The sequence below is a fragment of the Pristis pectinata genome, chromosome 15 (assembly GCF_009764475.1).
Source record: "Pristis pectinata isolate sPriPec2 chromosome 15, sPriPec2.1.pri, whole genome shotgun sequence".
Classification (NCBI taxonomy): Eukaryota; Metazoa; Chordata; class Chondrichthyes; order Rhinopristiformes; family Pristidae; genus Pristis; species Pristis pectinata.
Window position 1 is genome coordinate 4,451,430 of NC_067419.1, and position 14,180 is coordinate 4,465,609.

A 14,180-nucleotide genomic window follows, 5' to 3' on the forward strand; every position below is an offset into this window, starting at 1 on the left:
ATGTTTTATTATGGGTAAAAAAGCTGTTTGGTAGAAGGTGGGAAGTGAAAGCCCAGTGTTGAGCAGGCAGTGATTGCTGGAGTTCCATCAAAGATCTCTCTGGGCCTTGATTTATTGGGGACCATAGGAATGTAATGGTTGTCGTAACTTGGGCATGTGTGAATTTATTCAAAATCCATAGAATTGAGTCATGGAAATAAAAACTGCTCTCAGAGCAAACATGGAGGTGGAAGCATGAGAAACTCCAGTGTTCCCTTTAAGGAAACCACTTGGCTGTAGCTCGTCTGCCTTTCATAGGACTCTAGTCTTGACTCTTAACTGTCTTGTGAAATCCCACAGTTGCACCAGGATGACTTGGGACAGCCAATAAGGTGGGAATCTTGCCAACATCCCAGAATGAGGGGCGATAGCATGTTCCTCCAGTGCCTGAACACTACCTCCTGAATGACCCCTGTCGTGTGATTGCCCTTTTCAGAAAGCCCTTGAGCAACCATTTCTTTTTAAATTAAACTATCTTTTGCAATCCAAGTGTTCAGGGAGGTAATTGGATGGTAAAGCCTGATGCCTTTTGCACAATGTGCTTTTGGTGAATGTTTGCTTGTGATAGCAAACATTTGAACTTGTCAGGCATCCATTATAGAAAAAGGGCAAAAAGTAAGATTCATCTGCATATTAGCCAATCTTGTCGTTATTGGCAGATTAGCTCTACTATTTGGTCATGGGCAGCTGTATTCTGCAATTTTGCACTCTCAGGTTGCAAGTGGTTGCTCACCACATGTCAAAAGATGTCCAAGTCCACAATAAGAAATTCCTTTGTCTCAGAGGCACAAGACCAAAGTTGTTATCTTCAAGCTGCAGTGAGCACTGAATCCATTGTATGATTCCAACTGAACAAATTGTATTGGTCTACCACTGCTGCAACTTGGAGGCAATCAGTTGTAAAAATAGTATTGCCCTGAGCAAATTACTAAGCAATGAAGATTGTGCTATTCATTGACGATGCTGTCTTGATCCCATAGATTTGGATTTGCACTCGTTACTTTGTCCACAGGTTATACTGCTAGTGTAACCTGGATACTTCTTTCCTGCCCAACACATCCACTATTTATCTTGGGAGTTCATTTTCACTTGTGGAATAATTTAGATATATTTTCTCATCGTGTACAGGGGTGGATGGAAGAATGAAGAGAGAGATTTCAACACTGCCTTTAACTTAAGAATTTGTACAAACTCTGGTAACAGTGGAATGCTTCTCTGCAGAACGTGTTTAGATGAATAAATCTTTGTCAAATGTTTTCTGTGGCACCAGAAGTCTCAAATTGATCAGTGGGCTTGTATCTTTCCTTATTTAACCAGTATTTATGTCTCCTTCTGCCCCACCAGCCCTACCCTGAAGATCCTGCAGTCTACAAACCGCTCTCTCAAGAGGAGCTACAGAGGATAAAAAATGAGAAGAAACAGAAACAGAATGAGCGGAAACAAAAAATCTCAGAGAACCGCAAGCATTTGGCCAGTGTACGTGTTGTACAGAAGAATCTAGTTTTTGTGGTTGGTCTATCACAGCGGCTAGCAGATCCAGAGGTGAGCCAATGTTTTGCACTTTGTTGTAGTTTTCACAACCTTGGGATATTCTAAATACTTGGTGTTTTCTTCAAATAAATTCATTATTCCAGTGTGGGGAGCTGAACAGCCAACTTGCCCAAAAGGACCTATCAAGCAATGTGATTAGACTATAACTCAGTTCAGATGTTAATTAAGGGATAAACATCAATCGTGAAACCATAGCATGTCACGTAAATGCTAAATTCTAAACTTTTGCTGGGTATGATGTACAGCAGGATGATAGTATAGTCAGGCTTAAGCTCACATCAGATTGTATTATGTCAGCTTAATGCCAAAGATGTTTTGGTTGCAGACACATCTTTAAAGTTGCTTTCTGCTAATTGCTTATTTTGACCATCTTTTGAAAGTTCTTCAATTCAAGATTTGTTTTAAGTCCTTATAATCATTAAAATGGATACCAAGGGTGTCTTTAAAGTGTAGTTCCCTTCCCACATGTTAGTCTCTGAATGCATTAAGAATTGTTACTGTGCTAAAAATTGTTAACAAAAAAAATTTTCAATTTGGGACAGTGCAAGGCTCAAGTGAAGCCAGCTTTTCATCCCAAGGGCCTTCACACTAACTCCTTTGAAACTGTGAGCTTGGCAATGTTTTGTTGAGTAATACTCTTCCCAAACTATCAGCTCAGCAAATGAGGAAGCTTTCGCTGTGGTTATGCATTTGCTAAGTTGTAGGTAACTTCTTGTTACTGGCCCATGCTAGTGTCAGTTGAACTTTACTGTTAAAAGAATTGGTTTTGTACACTTTGTTTCAATTGTTAAATGACTCTTTTTGAATTGAATCTTTATCTGGATCTGAAAAGCATTTCTAATTTTTTACAACCAGGTTTTAAAACGGCCAGAATATTTTGGGAAGTTTGGTAAAATACACAAAGTTGTCATCAACAACAGTACATCATACGCAGGTTCGCAGGTAAGGTTACACCAGCTAATGGCTCACTTAACGGTTGGTCTTCATTTTTTCATTTGCTCATTAGTCCTGAGAATGCTAGACCAGGACTGAGACTCCTTTGTCTTTTCTGCCAGGATTGATGACTTTATCTGAATCAAAAACATGCCCTGCTATCATGATGTCTCTGTACCTTTTGGGGACATGATAACTTTTTTTTGTATTTTGGAGTAGTGCAGATATCTGTATTAATTCCCAGTCTTCTGGGCTGAAATCATATGCTGTATGTCAATCTGTACTCTGGTCACTGGTTAAGCGTCTTTCTTTCAGGAGGTGAGTGGAATCCTCACGGGGATGAAAGCATTATTGGTTTATTGTGCGTGGAGATAATTATGTCACCGAATGTGAAACAAGCATTGTAGATTAGGTGTGCTAAGTTTTAATTGGTTTGACATGAAGGAATAGATCTTTCACCAGATTCTTGAACAGTTCTACAGCATAGAATCTTGCCCTGCATTACATTTCAAATTTTGTCAATGGGTGCTGAGGAGTGAGTGCAGGAACTCTAAGGAGAGAGGTGTAAGACAACTCGTCGCTTCAATCTTTTTCCAATCTATAGAATGTACTTCAAAAGTGTAAGTGTGAGAGAAAGAAAACTGGCAATTGCACATGTGAAGTTCTGGGAAAAGATCCATTTAAGGGAGTGGATTTTTGTATTGAGACTTGGTCAGAAGTCAGAAAAAGATAACAGTTGGGAATTTAAAAGCATTTGAAGGTGGGAGGAACATTGATATGAGAACCAAATTCCACAATTGAATAGAAAGTTCTCTAGAGAAAACTCTCGAGAATTTCTAGAGATTCCTCTATTTGTAGAGGAAATAGAGATTCTATTTCTATTCGATTGAATAGAAAGAGTAACAGTTATTCAGTTCACAATAAACAATGTATATAAAAAAAAAATTTGCAAGCATACAGCACAATTGACATAAAACATCTAAAAACAGATCGAGTTAAAAGACACTTAGTTTCTGCCCTGGGAGATTCTGAGCTTTCCAGATCTGAGTAAGATTGTAACTAATATACTGAACATACTGCATTGTTCACGTGAGGTATGGACTGTAGAAATGACTAAGTGCCATTTTCCACAAAAGACAAAATGCAGTTCCTGCAAGTCAAGATCAAAAATGCTGTAGATGCCGGAAATCTAAAACAAAACCAACAAAGTTTTTGTCTCCTTTTTCAGTTCTGGTGAAGGGTCTCTGACCTGAAACATTGACTCTGTTTCTGTTGCCACAGATGCGGCCTGACCTGAATACTTCCAGCATTTTCTATTTATGTTGCAGTTTCTGTCGTCCAGTTTTAGAAGAAATGCGAGTTCCATTTGCAGTCAGGAGGCTGAGGGGATGATTTGGATGAGGACAAGTAATATTTCAAAGCATGTTCTGTAAATTAAATTGTGAGGAGAACAGAGGTTTCAGGGCAACCAAGACATAATGATTAATGAGGCAAAACCTTGACAGATGCAGTATGTGTGGACTAATGTGTAATCATCCACCCTGGGGTGGGAAGGGGGCAGGGGAAACAGAAAAGCTGTGTTTTTTAATTATTAAATTTAGAAATGTTGATGTACAAAGAGACTTGGGTATTATTGCACACCTGGCACTGAAGGAAATGTACAGGTGTAATGAGCAGTTAAGAAGGCAATTGGTATGTTAGCCTTCACAACAAGGAGGTTTGAATACAGGTGCAAAGCTGTCTTGTTAAGAGTTGTACAGAGTCTTGATGAGATCACACCTGGAGTATCGTGTCAGTTTGGTGCCTTATATGATAAAGAATAAACTTAACACGGAGTGTATCAAAAGTTCACCAAACTGATTGCTGAGATATAAGGCTGCTGTATGAGAAGATGAAGTTAATGAGGTTTGTGTTCATTGCAACTTGTAAGAATGGAAGGGAATCTAATAAAACTTTAAAATTTCTTATGGGGTTAGGCAAATGGGGTACAAGGATGTTTTCCCAGGCTGGGGTGTTCCAGAATAAGACGGTCACAGTTTCAGGATATGAGGTAATAAAAGTTGCACTGAGATAGGGTGGGTAATAACTGCACTGGAAGGCTGGAGGGGCTAAGTTGATGAATATATGTATGGAAATAGAAATTTTTCGAGATGTAAAAGTCATTGAGGAGCATGGGGAGAGCATAGGAATGTGCTGAGATAGATGATCAGTCATGATTGCAATGAATGGTGAAGCAGTTTGAAGGGCCAGAAGACCCCCATGAGGGTATTTGAAGGGGCCAGATCGTGACACATGAAAAAGTAAGGAGCAGTCAAAAGCCGGTTACAGTGGAAGGGCAGCTGAAAACTTTGGGAGAGGAAAAGATGAGCAAGAACTTCCCACTGGGTGATTTCTTTGGGTGTTGTAAATGGGTGTGGCACAGCTTGACCAGAATCCACTTGGGTTATTTCTTTAATTCCTAAAAAAGATAAAGATCCCTCTGTGCATCATACAGACCTATCTCCTTATTGAATGTGGACTGCAAAATCTTTTCCAAAATATTGGCTACTGGACTGGAAAATGTATTTCCACAAATTATTTCTGATCAGACAGGATTTATTAAAAATCAGTATTTGCAATTTAATATTAAATGTTTAGATGACGGGGTATAAGCAATATTCATTAAAGTTCCAGAATGTGTTATTTCGCTTGACGCTGAGAAGGCATTTGATAGGGTTGGAAGGAATATTTAACATGCTTGAGAAATTTAATTTTGGTCAAAATTTTATATCCGCGATCAAATTGATATATCATACACCTTGGGCTTCTGTACTTGCCAATAATCAGAGATCCCCCTTTTTCAGGCTTTTCTGAGGTACTAGACAAGGCTGCCCCTTAAGTCCTTTACTATTTGATATTGCCTTGGAACCTTTGGCAATTGCTTTTCGTGACTCTTCTAACATATCTGGTGTTAGTCGTGGAGATGGGATGCATAAGGTATCACTATATGCAGATGACCTGTTACTTTATATCTCTAACCTTGAGGAATCCATCCCTTCAGCATTATCATGGCTTGCTTAATTTAGTGGTTTCTCTGGTTATAAACTAAATCTTAATAAGTGAGCTTTTCCCATTAAATATGTAAGTTCCAATCTATTGGCAATTACCATTTAGATTAGTGACTGATTATTTTACTTATTTAGATGTTAAAATTACCAAGAAGTATAAGGACTTATTTAAAGTTAACTTTTTACCCTTAATTGATCATGTTAAACAATTGCTTACTAAATAGTCCCCACTGTCCTTATCACTGGTCGAATCAATGCTGTTAAGATGACTATTTTACCTAAATTTCTGTATCTATTTCAGGCGGTTCCAACCTTCATCTCTAAATCCTTTTTTGATATTATTGATTCTAAAATTCGTTCATATGTATGGCAGAATAAAAACCCCAAGGTTAAGTAAGAAATATTTACAGAAATTAAAGGATGGTGATATGGCTTTGCCTAATTTTAGATATTACTATTGGGCAATTAATATTTGAAATTTAATTTTTTTGGACACAAGGTTTAGATGCAACTCAGTGTCCACGATGGGTGTATCTAGAGCGTGAGTCAGTGCGAGGGTTTTCATTGGCTTCTATCTTAGGGGCCTCGCTCCCCTTTGCACTTACTAAATTGAATAAATAAATGATTAATCCAATAACTAAACACAATACAAATATGGTCTCAATTTCGTAAATTTTTTGGATTGAATAAATTTATCTTATCAAGTCCTATTCTATCTAATTTTGTTCTTTCAACCATCTAGAATTGATCGAGCTTTCCTTTTATGGAAAGCGAAGGGAATAACATGTTTTTGTGATCTATTCGTTGATAACTGTCTCGTCTTTTGAATAGTTGTCTAATAAATAGAATTTGCCTCGATCACGTTTTGTTTTAGATATTTACAGATTAGAAACTTTTTAAATGTTACTCTACCTACTTTCCCGATATCACATCCAATTGAAATTACAGAAGAAAAATTTAGGTTTCGACCCTTATCAGAAGGGCTTGATAGCAATAATTTATTTGATTATGAAAATACATTTAGAGATGCTAGATAAAATTAAGAATGAATGGGAAAGAATTTGGGATAGCTCTACCTATAGAGACATGGAAGAAAATTCTTCAATTAGTTAATACCTCTTCATTGTGTGCTAGACACTCTGATACAGTTTAAGGTGGTTCATAGGACCCATATGTCTCAGGATAAGTTAGCTCACTTTTATAACCATATAAATCCTATCTGTGATAGATATAATTCGGAGGTGGCCTCCCTGACACACGCTTTGGTCCTGCCCTCTTTTGGAAAAGCATTGGAAAGACATTTTTTTGATATCATTTCAGTGGTATTGAATATTGATTTACTTCCACATCCTGTTACTGCAATTTTTGGGTTACCAATGATGGATTCTGGCCATTTATCTGCCTCAGTTTGTCACATGATTGCATTTGTTACTTTAATAGCCAGAAGATCCATTCTATTTAAATGGAAAAGACCCTAAACCCCCTACTACATTACAATGGTTTTCCCAAACTATAACATGTTTAAACTTAGAAAAAATTAGGAGCGGTACTATTGACCTTTCAGTTAATTTTGAAGAAACCTGGAGCCCATTTGTCCAGCATTTTAATATGATGTAAGCTGACCTTTCCAAATCCTTCCCGATAGTTTTCTATTCAAATATAGAGGAGGCGGAGTTAATGACTTTTTTTTTAATCGAATTACGACAGCCCAGTTTTTTTAGTTCTTGGTTACTTTTCGTTTGTTATTATCATTCATTTTGTTTGTTACTATTTTTTTAGTTTGGGGCTTTTTCCTCATAATCAAATTTCTTTATCTTTTTCATGTTCAATTATTAAGAGATTGGGAGGTTCAGATTACATTTTACTCATTATGTTTGTATACGTTAACTGTTATTATTGTAGTCCCGATCTCTTTATATCACGTGTATAATTGCTACTGTTATGTAGATCAATTTGAAATTAATAAAAACATTGGAAAAGAATCTACTTGGGAGGTGAAAGGGTAAAATGACAGTTTAATAAGGGCATAAATACAAGGTAAGTTTGAATGGAGAAGATAGTGACCCAAAAGTAGAGCATTCTGATGAAGGAGACTGTTTCCTCCGGAGGAGGAGTCCAGAACTTAACTGAATTTGAGCTTTGGCATACAGGAGTAAAACTGAAGCGCATTTTACACAATGCAGTGGAATCTGGAACTAGATCCCCAAAATGTGATGGATGTTGGGTTAATTTTGAAGTTTAGGAAGCCAATAGATTTGAGAGGTGGGGAATAGTGATTAAGACTAATAGATGCACCCATAAATCTGATCAGATTCTTAAAGTATCATGTCAGGTATTGTAGTAGAAGACTTAGAAATTGCCTGTGAATGTCAAGGACCACTAATGTATTATACAAGTGAGTAAATATTGAATGGATAGCACTTAAAAAGTATTACATCATTCATGAGATGTGGGGAAAAAACTCTGGATCTGCTCGAGGCATGAGATTCTGCAGATGCTGGAATCTGGAGCAACACAGACAATACTGGAGGAACTCAGCAGGTCAGGCAGCATCTATGGAAGGAAATAAACAGCTGACGTTTTGGGCCGAGACCCTTCATCAGGACTGGAAAGGAAGAGGGCAGAAGCCAGAATAAAAAGGGAGGGGGAGTAGCAAAGGCTGGCAGGTGGTAAGTGAGTCCTGGTGATGGGAGGGAAGGTAGGTGGGGGGAGATGGGGATGAACCTACCTTCCCATACTCTTTTCTCCATCCCCCCCCCCCCGCAAAAATCATTCCATCTCCTCCACTCACTTACCTTCCCGCTCTCACCTGGACTCACCTATCACCTGCCAGCTTGTGCTTTCTCTCCTCCACCACCCGCGCCCCCCCCCCCCCCCCCCCCCACCCCCACCACCACCACCTTCCTTTTACTCTGGCTTCTGCTCTCTTACCTTCAACAGATGTTTCAGGTCAGTGACCTGCAGTCAGAACTTTTCCCAATACCTGAAACATTAACTCAGTTTCTCCTTTTGCTGGATGCTGCCTGACGAAGTATTTCTGGCATTGTTTTATTTCAGATTTCAAGCATCTGTATTTTTTGCTTTATAATTGCTGTGACTTGAGAGATCTTACTGAGTGCTATAAATACAAATTATCTGAATCTAGGCAAATTGAACCTAACATATTATGAAGCAATTAGTATGTTTTTTAAAAACTCAGTAAATTGAGTCTGGCCAAAACCCCTCTGAGAATTAAGTTTCTTTAATCAAGTTGCCCAATTTTAAACACATGTCTTGCATCTGTTAATCTAGTTGTTTTAAAACCTCAGATCTGAGACCAAATCACTTGGGAGAAATAATGAACAAAAGAGTAAAGCTATGTATCTTTCTGTAACATGTACCTACCAGCAGACTCCTCTTCGCATATTGAAAAATTGTTTTGCTGGTCTAACAAAATCAAAGTGTAATTGGAGAGACAGAAGCTATAGAAATGCAATGTTTTGACTCTGGTTGAGATAACTAAACCAGGTGGACTGGAATTTCATTCATGGAAAATGATAATGCTTTGATATAATATTCAGGGATGCTTTGGAAAAAACAGCTATGAATCTGCTGTAACAAACTCAAAATGAAACTGCAAGCTAGGAAATACACAAGCGTATGAGACACTCGTAAGCTTGTGAACTAATGGCATCATCCTTGGTGGAAGTGGGAGGAGAGCTGAGCTGAGGCAGAGTCCTCCACTGGCAACGTTGCCATTGAGGGTATTGGTTCTCCAGTTAGTTTTGTCTTTGTGACGGAAACAGGTCTACGAAGTTTTGTAACAAGAATTAAGGATGCTGGGAGAAATGGTTCAATAAGTTGCATGGCACAAAATTAAAGAAATGAAAGAAAAACAGGTATAGTGGTAAAGAGATACTTTCATACTGAAGAGAAGCGTGGTGAAGTTCCCCAGGAGTTGGTGTGAAACCACTGGTTTTAATATTATATCTGATCTTGCTGCACAAATTTTCAAGTTTGCAAGTGGCACAAAACTTGGAAAAGTATTGAGCAGTGAGAGTGATGGTAACATATGTCAGGAAAACCTGGATAAAGGTACAATGTGCAGACACGAGGCAGGTGAAACGCAGAGCATTGTCAAGTGATTACATTTTGGTAGGAAGAAATGGTAAGTAAATTTAACACGACAATAAGGTTTTACAGTGCCTTATTCTTAAGTGAGTTTTGTCCTTAAAGTCAATACAAATATTAACCCGATCATTTGCAATGCAACACTTACAGGCTTTCTATTACCTTTCCAACCCACTTAAGTTTCCCATAAAATTTAAGCAAAGTCACAGTGCAGGTGGCTATTAAGTCTATGCAGGTTCCTCAAAATAGTGCTATTGGTCATCGTGCCCTGCTTTTTCTCCATAGGCCTGAAAATTTATTCTCCCTCAAGTTCCTGTCCAGTTTGCTTTTGAAGGTAGTTTCCGTTCCATCACCCTTGTAGGGCAGTAAATTCCAGATCCAAACTCAATGCATTGAGAGAAGTATTTTTCATCAATCCCCCTTTTACCTTTTTGGCCCATTTTTAAATTGGAGCCCTTTCTTGAACCATATGCTATTAGGAACAGATTCCTCCTTGTAGCTTATCTGTCATGCTTTTAATACTTAAATCAAATTTCCAGTGAATCTTTGGTCTAAGGAGAGTGACTCCAGCTTCTCCATTGTATTTTATAGGTGAAATCCCTGAACCCTGAAAGCATGGTAATAAATCTTTTCTGCACCCTCTCTTGGACTTGGAAATGCTTCCCAAAATGTGGTGATCAGAATTGGGCAAAATACTGCAGTTGTGGCCTAACTAGTGTTTTGTACAGATTCAGCATTTGTACTCTTTGCTTCTATAAATCCCAGGATTCCATGTGCTTTACTAACCACTTGCTCAACATGCTCTGCAACTTTCAAAGATTAATGTATATGTTCGACCAAGTTCCTATGTTCATAGAATCCCTTTGGAATTTTGCCATTCATTCAATCTTGTCTTTCATTGTTTTTGCCCAAATGTATCATTTCATTCAGTCGTCTGTGTATCCATTCTGCCAGCCACTCCATGCCTTCTGACAGTATAGTGCTATCCTGTCAAGCTTTGTGTCACCCAAAGATTGGGAAATCTCACAGCATCCACCCATTTTGATCAAGGATGAGATCCCTGCACTGACCCCCAGGAGCCCCTCCAAGTTACGATCCTCCAGTCCAGAAAGAGAAATTAGTTCACCACAATTCATGGTGTTCTTCCTTCAACTTGTGCAGCTACTAGTTCTTTGATTTTTACGAAGCAACCTTCAGTGTGGGGAACACAATCCTTGCAGCTGATGTCTCGTACTCTGTTAATTCGTTAAAAATACATTTGGATTAGTCCTTCATAATCTTTCATGTACAAATCTGTGCTGGCTCAACTTTCTGTTCAGAATTATCCAAGTAGCTACTAAATTCACTAAGTTTTTAAAATCTCACTCATGACAAAAGTTAAGCTAACTACTCGATAGTTGCCTGGCATTTCTTTGTTTCTTACTTCATAAATATGTCATTTGCCATTGTTAAGGCAAATGTGACAGGTTAAGCTGCAAAGATTTTTTTAAGAAGGCATTTAGAATCATTCAGTTTATTCTCAAGCAGTAGAATACAAAAATCTGGAAATGCTTCAAAACTTTTGGAAGACATGGATACTCATCAACTGAAATTTCCAATTTCAGTTCTGGGCATCATGCATTAAGAAGAATTTGTCTCTTGGTGGGGGGGTGGGGGGGGGGGGGGGGGGGGGCGGGGGTGGAGAGAAGAGCAGACAATTTAATAAAATGGTTCCAGGAAAGAGAGATTGCTGACCTTGAAGTACACAATGTTCTGAAAATAATGAACTGTTTAAAGTCAGTAAATGAGCAAAACTATTTCCTTTGATAGCAGGATCAGAAGGTACAAATTGAAGGTTTGTGGCCAAAGAAACAGGTGGTGTGAGTATGAAGATCTGAGATGCACTTCTTGTTGGGATGGTGGAGGCAGGGTTCATTGGTAGCACAAAAAGAATTGAATGAATCCTTTGAGAGAGAATAGTTATCAAAAAAAAAAATTGAAGGAGCAGTCTTGTGGGATTAATGGGGTACAATCATAAAATGATAGCAACAATGATAAGCCAGTATCTGATCTCAAGGCCATGCTCGCATCCATGAGCAGTGGAGTTAATCCTGCTCTCTTGTCCTTCGCCTGCAGCCCTGTAATTATTGCTTTCTGCCCATGGCACTTTTAGGATCCCAATCTGTATTAGGGTATTTATCCCTGCAGCTCATCATTTGTATTTATTACACTTTGTAGATTTACACATGCTCTCTCTGGAGCTCTCCGAGATCCCATCGTTCCCTCTTGGTCTGCTTCCAGTTAATACTGTGTTAGAATTTAAGTGCCAAAGAACTGGTGTAGGCACAATCTGCCAAATTAACCCTTCAGAACTGTATTGTCCTATGTTTTAATTAATCATTTGCCCTGTGTGATTGTGAATGTTTGCTGGCAGGAGTTTTTTTTAAAAATCTTATTGCTAACTAAATTGCTGTTTCTTCAAGGGTCCCAGTGCAAGTGCTTATGTAACCTACATACGGTCTGAAGACGCACTAAGAGCAATACAGTGTGTAAATAATGTGGTGGTGGATGGCAGGACACTTAAGGTAAGAAATTGCTTTGTAGTCTGTTACAAACACTTATTGCATGGCATATTTTCAGATCTGCAAGTTTACTTGTGACTTCTGTAGCTTCAGTGCAATAGCTTTGCACAAATGAAGTGTCAACTTATGACATAAATATAAGCAAAAATGCCATTGCTGAGAGAAGCTAAGTAGTTAAGTATAGCAGAATTTTGCCAGGAGCAAAGATAAACTAAACCCACAGCAATGTCAAAACAAAACTACCTGCTTTGAGTTTCTGTTCATTTTGTTATCCTGTGACTCTTGCTCAGAAGATAAACTGCCAGTTGTATTGCTAGATATTGAAATCCTATACAAAATATTATTCACAAGGCAATGTAGATTGATGTGACTATAATGTCTCTCCCATGTAACAACCATAAAAACTTGGTTTCCGTGCTGTATCATGGAATAGAATACCAAAGGAGCTAATTCAGCCCCTTGTGACTCCACATTTGCGAGACCATTAATCTTGCTCCTTTTCCCCAAGGCCCTGCAATAAGTATTCATCTAATTCCCTTTGAAAATTATAGAATTTTGTGTAGATGAAATATATTAACTATTAATCCTATTTAAAGTTGGATTCTTCCAACGTCTGGTTGATTATTATGTTATTGGTCTTCGGTCTAGTTTTGATTTTAAATGAAGAACAACTGTCCTGGTGAAAGGACTAAAATATCCCAACCAGCCATTAAAGAATCTTTGGCATTTGCGTATTTAAAACGAAGATTTAGTTAAATCAAAAACAAATCCACTGTGGATTTGCTTCAGTCTTTTGAACGGCACCTCAAAGCATTTTGTTAAAAACAGGAATATCACTGAAATGAAATAGCCAAATCACTGGTCGATTTGCTTGACCTGCACCTGATGGGGCAGGAGTATTCTGCTAATGACTTCATGTAGAAAGCGTATGCAACTCTAGGCTAGCCCTGAACCCGAAAGCAATTTTGTAACTGCATACTATTTAACCCTGTATCAGACGAACACCAATAATGCAAATCTGTATCTATATTATTGTATTGACAATTTAAAACAAGGCCTTTATCATGTTTTTTTTGATGGATCTTAATCATGGAGGAGTTGCAACCGGTAAAAATCATTGTGTCGGCATGTCTACGATTACTGACTTTATTTTCTCTCTCTCAAGGCATCTTTAGGCACAACGAAGTATTGCAGTTATTTCCTAAAGAACATGCAGTGTCCTAAACCAGACTGTATGTATTTGCATGAGCTAGGGGATGAAGCAGCCAGCTTCACTAAAGAGGAGATGCAGGTAGGCTTGCCGGCCTAAAGAAAATGATATGCAATGTTGGCACAAAGCACACTCATCAAAAGTCAACTCATCAAAACCAGTTTTTGAAAAATCAAAAAATTGGAAATGTGAAATAAATACAGAAAACTGGGGATAATCAGCAGGTGTGGAGAGGAGAAAGTGTCTAATATTTCAGATTACCTGACCTGCCCTAACATTTACAGCTTTGTTTTTATTTCATTAAAATAAGTGTCTGACTAGGTCCTTGTATACAAAGTGGTATTTCTGTCGTTATCTAATTTTACAATAGCAAAAACAGTTGAACATTTTTCCAACATGTTTGAATTTCAGCTTGAATAATCTAGTCTTGGAGTTGAATGGTGTTTTGTTAGACCATAAAGGATTGGTGACTGTACCTCAGGAAACAGATTTCTCACCCAGAAATGATGAGTTAAATCTAGATTTCACTTGATAGCCCATTAATTCCATTGCCACTTGTCTTTCTGCAATGATCTGATTCTTCGTCAATTAAATAACTATTACGTCTTTCAGAAATGAGTAAATGGTTTACCTCCCACCTTAAAAAGTTGCAAAATACTTTTTTTAAAAATTGCATTTTAGTTGTATTAGCTTTATTCTGGTAAAATGAGACGCTGGTGTTGATTCATA

General features: G+C 38.1%; 1 protein-coding gene across 13 annotated transcripts in view; it reads left to right on the top strand.

Moving 5' to 3' along the window:
• Positions 1-14,180, top strand: part of LOC127578538 (CCR4-NOT transcription complex subunit 4-like) — a 122,225-nt gene that overhangs the window by 44,617 nt on the left and 63,428 nt on the right. For all 13 annotated transcript variants that reach the window (XM_052030684.1, XM_052030689.1, XM_052030682.1 and 10 more), the window contains exons 3-6: positions 1,384-1,581; positions 2,446-2,532; positions 12,143-12,244; positions 13,407-13,532. In XM_052030684.1, the coding sequence (XP_051886644.1) occupies positions 1,384-1,581; positions 2,446-2,532; positions 12,143-12,244; positions 13,407-13,532 (513 nt within the window). The remainder of the gene's footprint in view (positions 1-1,383; positions 1,582-2,445; positions 2,533-12,142; positions 12,245-13,406; positions 13,533-14,180) is intronic.